At 36.1% G+C, this 13,393-nt stretch overlaps 1 protein-coding gene across 4 annotated transcripts in view; it reads right to left on the bottom strand.

The window, feature by feature from the left end:
• Nucleotides 1-293: 293 nt before the first annotated feature.
• LOC124554863 (filamin-A) overlaps nt 294-13,393 on the bottom strand; it is a 546,889-nt gene continuing 533,789 nt past the window's right edge. For all 4 annotated transcript variants that reach the window (XM_047128531.1, XM_047128533.1, XM_047128532.1 and 1 more), the window contains 5 exons: nt 11,533-11,726; nt 6,471-6,696; nt 4,914-5,129; nt 3,191-3,394; nt 294-1,353 (listed from right to left, as the gene is read on the bottom strand). In XM_047128531.1, the coding sequence (XP_046984487.1) occupies nt 1,169-1,353; nt 3,191-3,394; nt 4,914-5,129; nt 6,471-6,696; nt 11,533-11,726 (1,025 nt within the window). In that variant the 3' untranslated portion in view covers nt 294-1,168. The remainder of the gene's footprint in view (nt 1,354-3,190; nt 3,395-4,913; nt 5,130-6,470; nt 6,697-11,532; nt 11,727-13,393) is intronic.

The following is a 13,393-nucleotide window of genomic DNA, read 5'->3' as shown; positions in this document are numbered from 1 at the left end:
TACTTATAACATTGATCAAACACATATAATAAAACATTAAAATCTGTTGACTTAGATACCTGAATCAGATTTTTTATTTTACATGTAGTTATTCCTCTTTAACATATGTTCAGAATATAACTATATAATCAACATCAATAATTCATTAAACTGTTCGTATTTTCTTATTTAGAGCAATCTTTCTTCCATTGTTATTCTTGAATGTAATTGTGATGTGTGTGTCAGTTTTCTATTAAGTTTAATATCATAGGAAATTACTATTATGGGATTAAAAAGGAAAGTGAAACAAGAAATTGGATATATATACAGTTTATTTCCTGGAGAGGAATACATTATATGGAAATGTAATCAAAGATTTTTTGATCTATAAAAATTCTGCACGAGTTGCTGTACTGGTTTTGTCATTTACTTACAAGCTACAATAAGGCACATTCAGTTTTATTGTACTGTAATGAATCAAATGGATATTTACAGAAATTTCAAGTAAAATATCCATTAAAAGTTACAGTGTCTTCATGAAACAGGTAGTACAAGAACAATAATGCATGGGAAAATAAATTAGAATTATGATGGTGCTGACACGTAAAATGGGTGATACAAATTTAGACACATCATGACATTCAAACTGGATCCAGACAAATGTAATCAAAACTGAAATACATTTTTTTCTAAGGCACACTTTCACTTTTTTCAGAATGCATTGATTCTTTACAGAAACCCAAATGGAGAGCTTTTGGCCAGGCATATACAAAGGTAGAAGATTATGAGGTCTAGGTGATTACAAATGGAATGATTCAGTAAATCAAATTTTGAAATATAATTACCTCTGACTGATGTCCCATCACACTCCTGAAGTACACACATATTACGGTAAAGAAAAAGGCTACCTACAACATATTAATTTAAAATTTACATTTGGTATCTAACTACACTATTCATTTTGTCTTTTTCCTTGAAAGCAGGCAGTATGGCACCATAGTTCACAAATATTTTGCTCCCTCAATTTGCATGCACTCAAGAGATCTATAAAATTATCCATTTGGGTTTCTGGATAGATTTAGATTGTCAAAATTTGTTTTCCAGTTCTTTCCAATTACTGAGATTACTGATTTGCTATGATGAAGCACCAACTGGTGAGAAACTGTGTCTTTCAAGAGGATTTCACAAATCACACATCCACTTTGAAGGGAGAGCCTGGGATGTGGTCATCTCCCCATTTCACAATTACAATATATTCCCCTCGTTCTCGAACAACGTAATTCACCTGGTAGTTATTCCTTCCAAGATGTTTAATGAATACTTCTTCACATGGGCTTTTGGGGCCATAAACACCAACGTACAGAATATTGTTACCTGTGGATATTACAATTTAATGAATTACAAAATTGTACATATAAAAATAAACAGCTTATTGAAACATGTTAATTTCACATTATTTCACGGATACAATGCGGTGGTGTCTGAGGGTGTGGAAAGAAGTCAATATTGTAGTAGTAAGATTAGGAGTAGTAGTAGTAGGAGTAGGAGTAGGAGCCAAAAAGAAAGTTCTTTAATTCATACTAAGACTTCACCATATCACCCCTAAGACATTTACCTAGTTCAGAAACATTGTTGAACATGTGTGTACCCACATACTCGACCCGTTTCTGTTCCAAGGATAAACTTATTCAGTATTTATAGAAATTGGTTTTGGCCCTAATATTATGTTCATTCTCTGCACTATTCTTTGAGAAAAGAGAATTATGGGTAATGACAAAGTGCTTTAATGAATATGGGTACTGAGAAACAGGTCTAGTAAAGTAATTCATTAGGTGGCTTTCCAGTAAGGAGATAGGTATTGTTTCCTAGTACTCCTATATATCTATCACTTTCTGTTACTATAAGTAGATCATGTACGTGTCTTAGAAGAAACAAAGGACACCAAACATAAACCTGTGGTACCCATATTCCATGCCTACTTCATGTTTCATGTCCCTACTGTTATGTGATCAACTTTCTGTCATGCAGGTAAGGTGATAAGCACGAAACTGCTGCATCTACTACTCCACAATATTTAAAATACTGTTGTAGGGATTAGGACACCTCACAATAAAAGCACTGTCCAAGTCAAAAAATATTCCAAATACTAATAATTTCTGATTTACTGATTATGTAAGGAATACTTTTTCCTTTCTCTCCTATAAAAGGCGTCCTTTCTAAGAGTTGGGTTGTTTTGGGGGAAAGAGACCAAACAGCAAGGTCATTGGTCTCATCGGATTAGGGAAAGATGGGCAAGGAAGTCGGCCGTGCCCTTTGAAAGGAACCATCACAGCATTTGCCTGGAGCGATTTAGGGAAATCACGGAAAACCTAAATCAGGATGGCCGGACGTGGGATTGAACTGTCGTCCTCCCGAATGAGAGTCCAATGTGCTACCACTGTGCCACCTCCCTCGGTTTTCTAAGAGTAATCAGGTGCAGTTTCTCTAGTGTTTTAGAAGATATTTGAATTGCGATACTTAGCCAGAGTCGGCCAAAACAAATACTGCTCATAACAACTTTTAGTGATGCTCTGTGGTGACAGAAAGTCTTTCATTGTTTCCTTGTTGCAAACAAAATGATTTTAAAAGAATTTTACATGCTTATTTGATAAAGTTGTCCCAAATTAGTCTAGTGAAGTATTTGTTTTATAGAAGTGTATTAACAGAGAGAGTAAAAAACTCCAACAGCGACTTGTGCGCTAGTCTGGCCCATGCTAACTGCTAACCATCATGCAGCAGTGCCGTTCAGTCACTGCCAGAATTCTGGTTATTATTTGTGTTCTACTGTCATTGTTAATTTAAAAAAAATTGCACTAGACTCATTTGGGATGGCTATCTTGTGGACATGTAAAATTCTGCTTTAAAAATCATTCTGTTTGTATTGGGAAACAGACAACAGCCTTCCATCAACATTGGGCATCACATGAAAGATGTGATGAGCAGTATTTGTTTGGGCCATTTCCAGTTATGCATTGTAGAAATGAAATTGCAAATATCTGCTGAAACATTGGAGGAAATGCACCTGATGAGTTTTTAGAGGGACACCTGATATAATTATACACTCCTTGTTTTTTATTTCATGTGGAAATGTAGATAACTTATAATTAGACTTCATATTGTACAAGAAACTGCATTACAATTAATGCAGTTATTTTCAAATCAAAACTCTCACCTGCTTCTCCAGCATGTACAGTAAACATGTTCTGTTTTTGTAGGTATGCTTTCTTCAGACCCATTCCTTTGCTTGTTACTTTCGAAGCATCAGACTTGAATAGTGGCAGGACGGGTCCAGTGTGTTTGCTCTTCGATACTTTCTGCACTGTTTCTACAACAACAGATGATGTTTCTTGTGCTCCTCTTTCAGCCAAATCCTCTCCTGTACCAAAATGAAAACTTTGTAAGTCAAGGGGAAAAATGCTCAACTGGGGTAATAAAACAGGCAGGCAGATATTTGGATATGAAAATGATGACAAAAATATTTGTAGCAACTATTTTCACAAATTTCCTCACAGCCTACTCAATGTACAGAATGGGTATAGTCTACAACCCTGTTTCCCTTCCCAGTCCTTCAACTCATAATCAGTCTCGTTTCTGGGCAAGTTGTAGGTAACCCTCCCCCGCTGCTTTCAGAATTTCATACAGTGTAATCCATTAAACATTGTAAAAGATGTCTCTAAATCTACAAATGCTATAAATATAGATTTGCCTTTCTTTAAACTCTCTTCTAAGTTAAGTTGTAGGGTCAGGATAGCCTTGCAAAGTATTACATTTCTCCAGAATTCCTAGTGAAGAATTTATCATTTTGGTATTCTAAATTGGTGGTATGCAGACTAATCTATAGGTTGTTGCAAAAGGTATTTGATGATGCATTGATGCTCATAAATTATGTCATTTTATGGAAACAAAGTTCCCAAAGAAACTGGAAGAAGATTTTCTTATGCTGACTCAAAAGTGTACATTTACAGATTATTAATGAGAAACCATTTGTGGATGGGTTAGGAATTATATTTTTAAGGCTCTATGCCACTACTAGTGTGGTATTTTAACTGCTGAAAATTAGATGCACAATAAGGCAAAAAGGTGCATATAATGGAACAACAGGGGCACAACATTCTATCTGATAATGGTGCTAATAAGATACTACTATAAAAAGGAAAACAAATTATGAACAAAACTTTATACTTACGGTAGTCACATTGTACCTTGCAAGAAAAGTCATTAATCCACAGAAACATCTCCTGAACACATTACAGAACACAGCGACTTCTTTCAGTCACTGATCTAGAAAACTGTTGGGACAAATAATGTTCAATATTTCACCTTTTTTTCGCTAAACTGTGTCGGTGATCATTCAAGAAAAGTCAGTATACACAAGGAACTATTTACATCAATGGCTATATGAGTTGTGTCTTTAGTTTTTAGATCGCATTTATTTGTTGCAAAGTCTACAACATCTGGGTATTTGGATGAACTAAACTCAAGTTTCTGTTTTACAATGCCTTCTCATTCTTTCTTCATATCTTTGCAACAGTCCAGCGTATTTCCTTCTCAGAAAACCATTCTCCCAATTTTATTATGATAATTGGTATAAATTTATATTTATAAAATGGGCTCTCTGTGGCCACAATGGAAGCTACCAGATGGATACCAACTACAAAGCTGCCATTACTGCCACTTCACAGTATGGTAATAAACATGTAACTTCTGTGTGTCCCATCTGAAGATGAGCTTGGATAGGTATGAAACCTAGTTTATGGGAATAAATTAATGTTTCAAAAGTAGCTGATTGCAGTTTTATGTACTTATATTCACTATGCAGCCATGGGTTCTAGAATAGTCTTGATCTGAGACAATAATTTTAATAACATTAAATTTCTTAATTTTACACTATTTACCTGTGCACAAAACTTTAAATGGTGATCCAACAATATGGTACCCATTGTACTTGATACTAATGTAATAGTCTCCTGGAACCAGTGGTGTGTAACGAACTTTGTAGCCTTCTTCTACTTCTGTGCAGTCCATTGATACTTTTGAAGGCCCATCAATAGTTACTGCCAATGTGCCGGCTCCTGCATTGCACGTATCAACTAAGAAATCAGTCTTCTGGCCTGGAAATGATATTCAATGGTGAAGCACAGAAAGTGAACATTGTTAGATATAATGCAAGAACTTTAATTTTAGCGACTAAATTAAAAAATAAGAGCTTATTCATTTCTCGTCTTCTATGCAATAAATTAACTACTTGAATGCCACAACATTTGTCACACAACACTCCTTACACTACCTCTTTTTATCATTCTGCAAAGGAATGGAAAGGAGAAACCTTTAATAGTACTGCTATTGCAAAAGTTTCAAACTACTCACTGGCTATATTTCAGCTCAGTGTTACATGAATAACTTTATTGAGTTGAATCGTATGCTGTCTTCCAAGGATGTAGAAGGTCAGTCAGTGAAGTGTTCTCACAAAAGCTCTTCTTGTGCATCTTCTCTTTCATTGTCTTGGTGATATTCTATTTTATACTTTGACACTTATTAATATCAATACTTTACTTTATTGTGCTTATCTGAGGTATTTCTAGCCATCCAATAATAATATGGGTGTAATTTGAGGGAGAGCTACAACATGTAGGTGCCACATGGCATTTGCCATTTTTTGAGGGTGTTATTTTAATGTTTTCATTAGATGTGGCTTGATGGTCCATTGCATATTGAAAAGTTCAGTGTTCAATCTCTCATTTGTTCCAAGACTTTTTCTGGAACATTTCATGAATTTCAAATCCAACAGTGCTTTGTGTATGTGATTAAAAATTATTGCACTGTAGGTGTGATTCATTGCTAGGTGCTGAAGATCATGATTCTGGACATCCTAAATACCACCACCACCACCACAACCACCACCACCAAAAATTCATTGTTAAACTATGGTTTCACCAACAGCTGACTGGGCAAGCCATGTTTCAGGTAGGATTAAGACAAACCCACACCATAAGTCACATATTTATTGCTAGTAGAGCACTACTGCACTATTTAAACAGTCTTCAGTTTAATGACAGTTAGCTTTCTTATATTTATTATGTTTGCATCTTTAGGTTCATAGAAGACTATCCATTTATATGTGCTTCAATTTTCTAGATTTGTTCAATTATTTCTGTACTTATTTGCTCTGTTTTTACTATCTTTTTTTTTACTTCAGCCACTATACCGGATGTTCCTTCATATTCCACAAAATGTTTGTATGAAACTTTACTCTCCCATAGTTTACACCTTCTCCATTCAGAATATTGCTGCCCATGTCAATTTCTATAGTCCACACATCAATAATTCACTAAACTGCTTGTATAAATTGTATATATTCTTGGAGAATGGGTGAGAAGTACAGCTGACACAATGAAATTTTTTAAACAAAACATTAAGATACTTAATACTTTGTAAATATTTTATACACATACCTGTTTTTATCTCTGCCAGCCCATTTCCATGAGCATGTACAGCTGCAGGGTCTGCATCCTCCTTGCCAACTTTTATGCGGAATGGGGATCCTGGGATATGTACACCATTGAATTTGCAATGGATGTTGTGAATTCCATTCTCTCTGGCCATGAAACGCACAGAATACGTTTCTGAATCAATTGATTGTATGAAGCAGTCATCCTCAATACCAGAGGGAGCCACGATCTATAAAAAGAAAAGTGAAAATCAGTCACCTAGTAACTTTTAATGAAAACGAGCACAGATTTTAGTGTTAGCTGTTATTTTTAGATCACTTAAGAGTACTACTTCATAGTTCACTTGGATTTTTCAGTTGATGACAAACATTGATGAACTGTTAACTGGCTTGGTTCAAATGGCTCTGAGCACTATGGGACTCAACTTCTGAGGTCATCAGTCCCCTAGAACTTAGAACTACTTAAACCTAACTAACCTAAGGACATCACACACATCCATGCCCGAGGCAGCAATCGAACCTGCGACCGTAGCGGTCTCGCGGTTCCAGACTGTAGCGCCCAGAACCGCACGGCCACTCCGGCCGGCGAACTATTAACTAATCATACTCATTTTACTAACTGAATGTTTAACAAAGAGTTAGATAAGTGGAAAGCTAATGTAACACATTACACTTCTTTACTAATTATTAGGTTGATGTAACCCAATTACATTTTTGTTGTGATAAAACTTAAGATTCCATGCTGGTCATATTGTACTCCCTTATCAAAGTGGTGTAAATCTTTTCTGTTGTGTTCTACCATAGCAAAAAAGTTTAATCTCCATCACATTTTGGTTCTAGTTGTGAAGTTTGTACATTAGATGATATTGTGCAAAGATAATATTACTAAAATATGGCTGCCAGTGAAAGTGCTATTGGTTTGGAAAAAATTCACAATAAAATAATAAAATAAATACATAAATAAATAAATAAAATAGTCTCTTATAGAGCTGCTCTGTTTCCTTACTACTATTTTTCTACATGTATAGGTAAAACACATTAAAGCTTTTCTCTCTTCAACACTTAAAAGTGATAACAGCAGTACAACAAAAATTATTTAGCACACATAGAACAGAAAGTGTCAAAAGTCTATTAAAATTTTTGCTTGTAATCAGTCTGCCCCACTGGGAGTAGAGGAGCTTGTACAATGTGGTGAGTAATTACTTGTTTCCACAGTGTCTGAGGCTTTGTTAGTAATGCTGTTTGTGCTAGGAATGTATGTGAGTATTTTGTAATTTGTGGAAATAATATTTTAGTTTTGACAGTACAAAAGATGTAAGTAATCTGATGGTTTCTTCTCACAAAATTAGCCATATTGTTCATTTTGAAGTGATATACTGACAAGTTCCTTATGTATTATTTCCATCAGAAAATGTCAGGTTAGAAACTTGTTAAAACATCACTCCAAAATGAAAGCATCATTCAGTTGGTTTCCTAGGAAAAACTAATTTTAATTTGTCAAGATGGCCTGACTCACATTAAACAATTTGTTCCTTCATAAGTTGCTTCTGAGTTTGCAGAAGTGTAAAATACAGGTGACAGTTTCCTTCCTTTCCACCTAAATAGCTCAGAGGTACACTACACATCATAGCCTGCAACCTAGCCTCACCTTCAGTGATACCATGGAGAAGTTTATTTTGTACTTTCATTCCGAACTTTAGCTTGTCCCATCATTTTGAGTCCCAGATAGCTAGGACAGCATGCTGAGAGCAAAATATGCTGTACATCCAAGAGAATTCATTATGTTCTTTAGGAGCCCATTAATAGTTGACTTTATTGCACATTAGGTCACGAATCACAGCACTACAGGGATCCATTGCAACACTACCATGGCCACCTTTAGAGTTATGACAAAAGCAATGAAGGAAAATATCGTTTGGCACAAATCTTTTTACTGTTTATCAAAATGTTCACCTTTCAAATTTATACACATTTTCATGTGGTAGAACCAATCCTGGACACATTTTTTCAACTCTAATGTTGGCACCTCAAAAATATGGTTTTGGAAAGATTCAATGGCTTCTTGAGGTGATTTAAATTACACTCCACATATTTTTTGTTTGGCACAAGGGACTGAAAAGAAGTCACTAGTAGATAAATTAAGTTAATATGGGTAATGAAATATTATTTTCGTGTTTTTCTCCACCAAATAATCAACAGTTTGACAGATTGTGAAACAGGTCAAGTTACTTTGGAAAGAATGATGCAATGTATTTAGTTGGTTTCCCTTTCACTGATGACTTGTGTGAAACAAACTGTTTTACACAATTCAATATTAACTGTTTTTTGGTTTTCTAAAGCAATGAATGTGACATGTCCAGTGTAATTTCAGGAATATGCAGTTTTCTTGAAAGTGCTTTCTGAGCCAATGACTTTAGTTGGCTTTGTTTCATTCTAAACATTCAAAGCATTGGCTGGAGCTTAGTTTCTGGCTTGTGTAAATATACCTACAGTTTTTCTCTTGTTACATTGTTGTATACAGATTTTCCATTTCCTCTTTTGCATATTGTTTTAGTATTTCCTTACACCAATTGACAAGCCTGTTTTTGAGCTTTGGACTAATTGTGCAGAATCCATTAGGGACAGAACTCTTTCATAGCTAAACCACCTTCTTCTCCCTCCTCCTCCTATTCTTCTTCTTCCTTAGTGTTTGTGCCACATATTGGTGGCATGTGCTGTTTTGGTTCCCTGTTGCCATTTCATCCAATATTGTGCCTAATCAGGATGCAGACCTTAGATCTTGAGACCTCTGTGTAGGTTATCAAAGTCAGAACTTTCTAGGCTGTCCTACAGGCTATTTACAATTTACTTTCCAACTAAAACCAGTCTGTCACTGTTGTGTCTTCTAATAGAACATGCCTATGCTTCTCTCGTCTTGCCTACTATTGGTGCAACTCCATATGACTGACAAACTTAATCATCTGTGACATGATCATGCAGTGCTAATGCAGGTGCCCATGTGAGTGCCTTTATTTCCACAACAAGTTGTTGTTCCACTTCTTTATTTTGTTGAAGGCCGACATTCAGCACCAAACAGTGCAAGAGAATGGAATACAGATTGGTATACTTTTTCCATTAGCCTATCTGAAACTGATTACACCAGTTACAGAATGCCATTTGCGCCAAGTGCTGTTCAGATATGTTTATAGATTTCCACATTGAGATTTCCATCAGCAGCAACTGTGAAACCTAGGTACTTAGAAGTCCTTGTTATAGGGATGTTGACAACACATTCTGATGGCATCAAAGTCATTTAGATCTGTGGTGAGATACTGTATTTTCCTTATGTCAAGGCACAGACCTATTTCTAAAAAGCAGTCATTTCAGGCTTTGTCGTGACACTGCAAGTCAATTTTACCTTCAGAAGCCAGTGCCACATCATCACCATACAGTAGTGTCCAAGTTGCAATTTTTTGCCAGAGTGTGGCACTCTGTCAAAGACCTTTTTGAAATCACAGAAGACAAAGTATAGGTGCTACCTGAACTCCTCATGGCGTTTTTCAGTAAGCGGGTAAGCAGCTCGAAGATTTTTTAAGTAATAGAACGCAGTACATTGTTGTCAATGATGAATGTTCATCAGAGACAAGGTTATCTTCAGGAGCAATGTAGGGAATTGTCATAGGCCCATTCTTGTTCTCTATACACGTAAATGATCTGATGGACAGAAATCTGCAGCTGTTTGCTGATGATGCTGTGGGTTGTGGAAAGGTGTCATTTAGTAACTGTAGGAGAACACAAGATGACTTGGACAAAATTTCTAGGTGGTGTAATGAATGGAAGGGATATGAAATGGAATGAGCATGTAAGTATTGTAGCAGGGAAGGCAAGTGGTCACCTTTGGTTTATTGGGAAAATTTTAGAAAAGTGTGGTTCATCTGTAAGAGAGACAATGTCTAGAACCCTAGTGCAATCTACTCTGGACTACTGCTCAAGGATTTGGGTTTCCACCACACTGTGTTAAAGGAAGACATGAAAGGAATTCAGAGGCACGCTGCTAGATTTGGCACAGGCAGGGTTGATAAACATGCAAGAATTATGGAGGGGATATTATGTTCTTTTTGAGAAACAGAGTTGAGAGAATTTAGAGAAACAGCCTTTTGAAGCTGACTGCAGAAAGATTCTACTGCCACAAATGTACGTAACTAAATGTCCAGGCAAAATTGAATGTACTGCAGTCTTCCATATGCTTAAGGATGTTCCGAGCTCATGCTAAGTTTCATGCTGATGCTTTCCAATTATATTTTGTTGTGCACAGCACTGAGGTTTTTTAATAACCAATTTTGACTGACCTTCATGAAAGTCATCAGAACCACCACCATCACCAAATCCAGTAAAACCATTGTAAACAGTCCTTTCTTCTCTGACTGACTACCAACAGCTGAGCAGAGCAATTGGATTCAATGTTCTCATCAGACAGAAATCTTCATATGTAATTTCCATTTTTTCACAACACTATTTCTTTAAACACTCACCATAAATAAACTACTTAGTCTACTTCTTACATCCCATTGTTTAAACAATGATGAAAGATAAATTTTAAAAACAGTAATAATGTCTCAACTTGATAGCACTGTTTGTAAACTTGAAAGGTGTCTCTTGTAGAGGAACAAAGTTTTGACATCTTGAGTAATGGCAAACAGTATTATTATTATTATTATTATTATTATTATTATTATTATTAACAAAAGGTATAGCTACACATTTCAAGATGTCAAATCCATGTCTGGGGGAAATTTCAACAATCAGGTTAAAGACTCACAGAAGAAAGAAACTGACATTCTCGACTTCCAATGGTACACACAATTTAAGAATTACAAAGATTAGTTTTGATAGGATAAATCTTCAATAACATATTCAGTGGTAGACTTGCTATCATTTGACAAATCAGATGCGTAATTTCCTTTTATTTCAAACAAAATATTTGACATTACCTACATAGGTCATCACACATTCTCAGATCTGCAGAATGTGGGTTAACTACCAATAACAATTTACTCAAAATTTTCAGTAAGAAGTATAAGTTTTACCTTAGCATCTAATTCTCCTTTAGCTCCGTTCTTCCTGACGAGGAACGCAGTGGGTTTATCAGCCTGCACACCGGATGAGGGGAACTGGAAAACTTCAAGCTTATGGGCATCTCCCATAGCTGGGGAGATGAACAGCTTGTAAGGTGAATCTGGTATATGCTGATCATTAAACTTGATTCCCACACGGTATTCACCTGCATTGAGGAAAAAAGTACTGTTTAAAAGTAGCCCAATGTTACCTGTTTTGCTGCATCGAAATGTTAGTGTTAAATCAATGTCTGTTTTATATGTTTTTAAAACTATTTTTGTTAATCATAATGAATTGGAGTTATCAAAGTGCTCTTAGCTATCAGAACCTGGTTACGAGTTGTAGCTTTTTATACTTTTTCAGCAATGAAGTATCTAAATAAAAATCAATTACTTTGTTACATGTAATTTTGTACTTGTCTTCTTTGCAAATCACAACCATAACTATAGTTTAATTTGTACACACATGGCAATTTCAATGGCTCCTTTGCTTCTACCTCTCTCATACCACATGAACCAAGTTCCTCATTTCATTTTTTAGTCAAATGTTGTCAGATTTAATAGACAGTTTACTTTTGTAATAGAAAACTGAGATGTCCCCTTTAGGTGCAGGAAGTGCTGCTTATAAATCATGCATCCAAACAATCACATTGGTGTCTAGATTCAATTTATCACATTCTTTTTTGACTCTTTCCAGGTTCTTCTCTAATTCGTGCAAGTGATACTCGTCACTCTTTTGCTACTTGCTAATGTTATCAGACTTCCCGTATGCCATGCAAAACTCTCATAAATATATATTCCCGACACAGTCAGTCTGGGGGCAATCTGCAATATATGGCAATTTAAGAAAACTTTACACGCCAAATTACTAAAAAAGCATTTTACTGGATGAGCACTTTTGACAGTGTGTGTAGTGATCTTCATGTTAGTGAGATGTACATATACAATGTGAAGCAACTCCTAACACTGAGGGGGACAATAAGTTGTCAAAACTCAAAAATCATAAGAGCTGATGACAGCATAGCTCTGTCAAAACTGGTCATCCAATAAAACACTTTTTTAGAACCCCTTACTTGTGAAATTTTCTTCAGTTGCCACTTGCATAAATCTTTTTTGGGCCCGAAAGAAGAAATGGCATGGTTCCGCTGCCCCACACACCTTACTCACCTGACCTGACTCCGTGCAACTTTGTCTTATCTCCACACTTGAAAAGGGGCATGAAAGCACACCAATTTGACAACATTGAAGAAGTCAAGCAATAAAATTAGGGAGGAGCTGCCAGCCACTTCTAAAGGTGACTACAAAAAATGTTTCGAACGGTGGAAGCACCGGTGGGACAAATGTATTAGTTGTAATAGAGAGTATTTTGAAGGGGATAAGGTTGCTTTCGAAACAATTTTAAAATATGCAGGCTTTTAAAAAATACTTCTGGTTTGTTTTTGGGTACCCCCTCATACATGTAATTGCTGTTAAGGAGTTCATTGTCACTGTTGTTTGCATGGAAGCATGTTTTTCAAAATGGTTCAAATGGCTCTGAGCACTATGGGACTCAACTTCTGAGGTCATTAGTCCCCTAGAACTTAGAACTAGTTAAACCTAACTAACATAAGGACATCACAAACATCCATGACCGAGGCAGGATTCGAACCTGTGACCATAGCGGTCTTGCGGTTCCAGACTGCAGCGCCTTTAACCGCACGGCCACTTCGGCCGGCATGTTTTTCCATTTGAGCATTTTACTACAGAAGTAGATGGCAACGTGCACCACCAATCATGCTGCTGCATTTCCTACAGCTGCCACCATGGCACAAGGGCACTGCAACAAATGCTTACG

Source organism: Schistocerca americana, chromosome X (assembly GCF_021461395.2).
Source record: "Schistocerca americana isolate TAMUIC-IGC-003095 chromosome X, iqSchAmer2.1, whole genome shotgun sequence".
NCBI classification, from domain to species: domain Eukaryota; kingdom Metazoa; phylum Arthropoda; class Insecta; order Orthoptera; family Acrididae; genus Schistocerca; species Schistocerca americana.
This window is presented reverse-complemented; position numbering and strand designations above follow the sequence as displayed.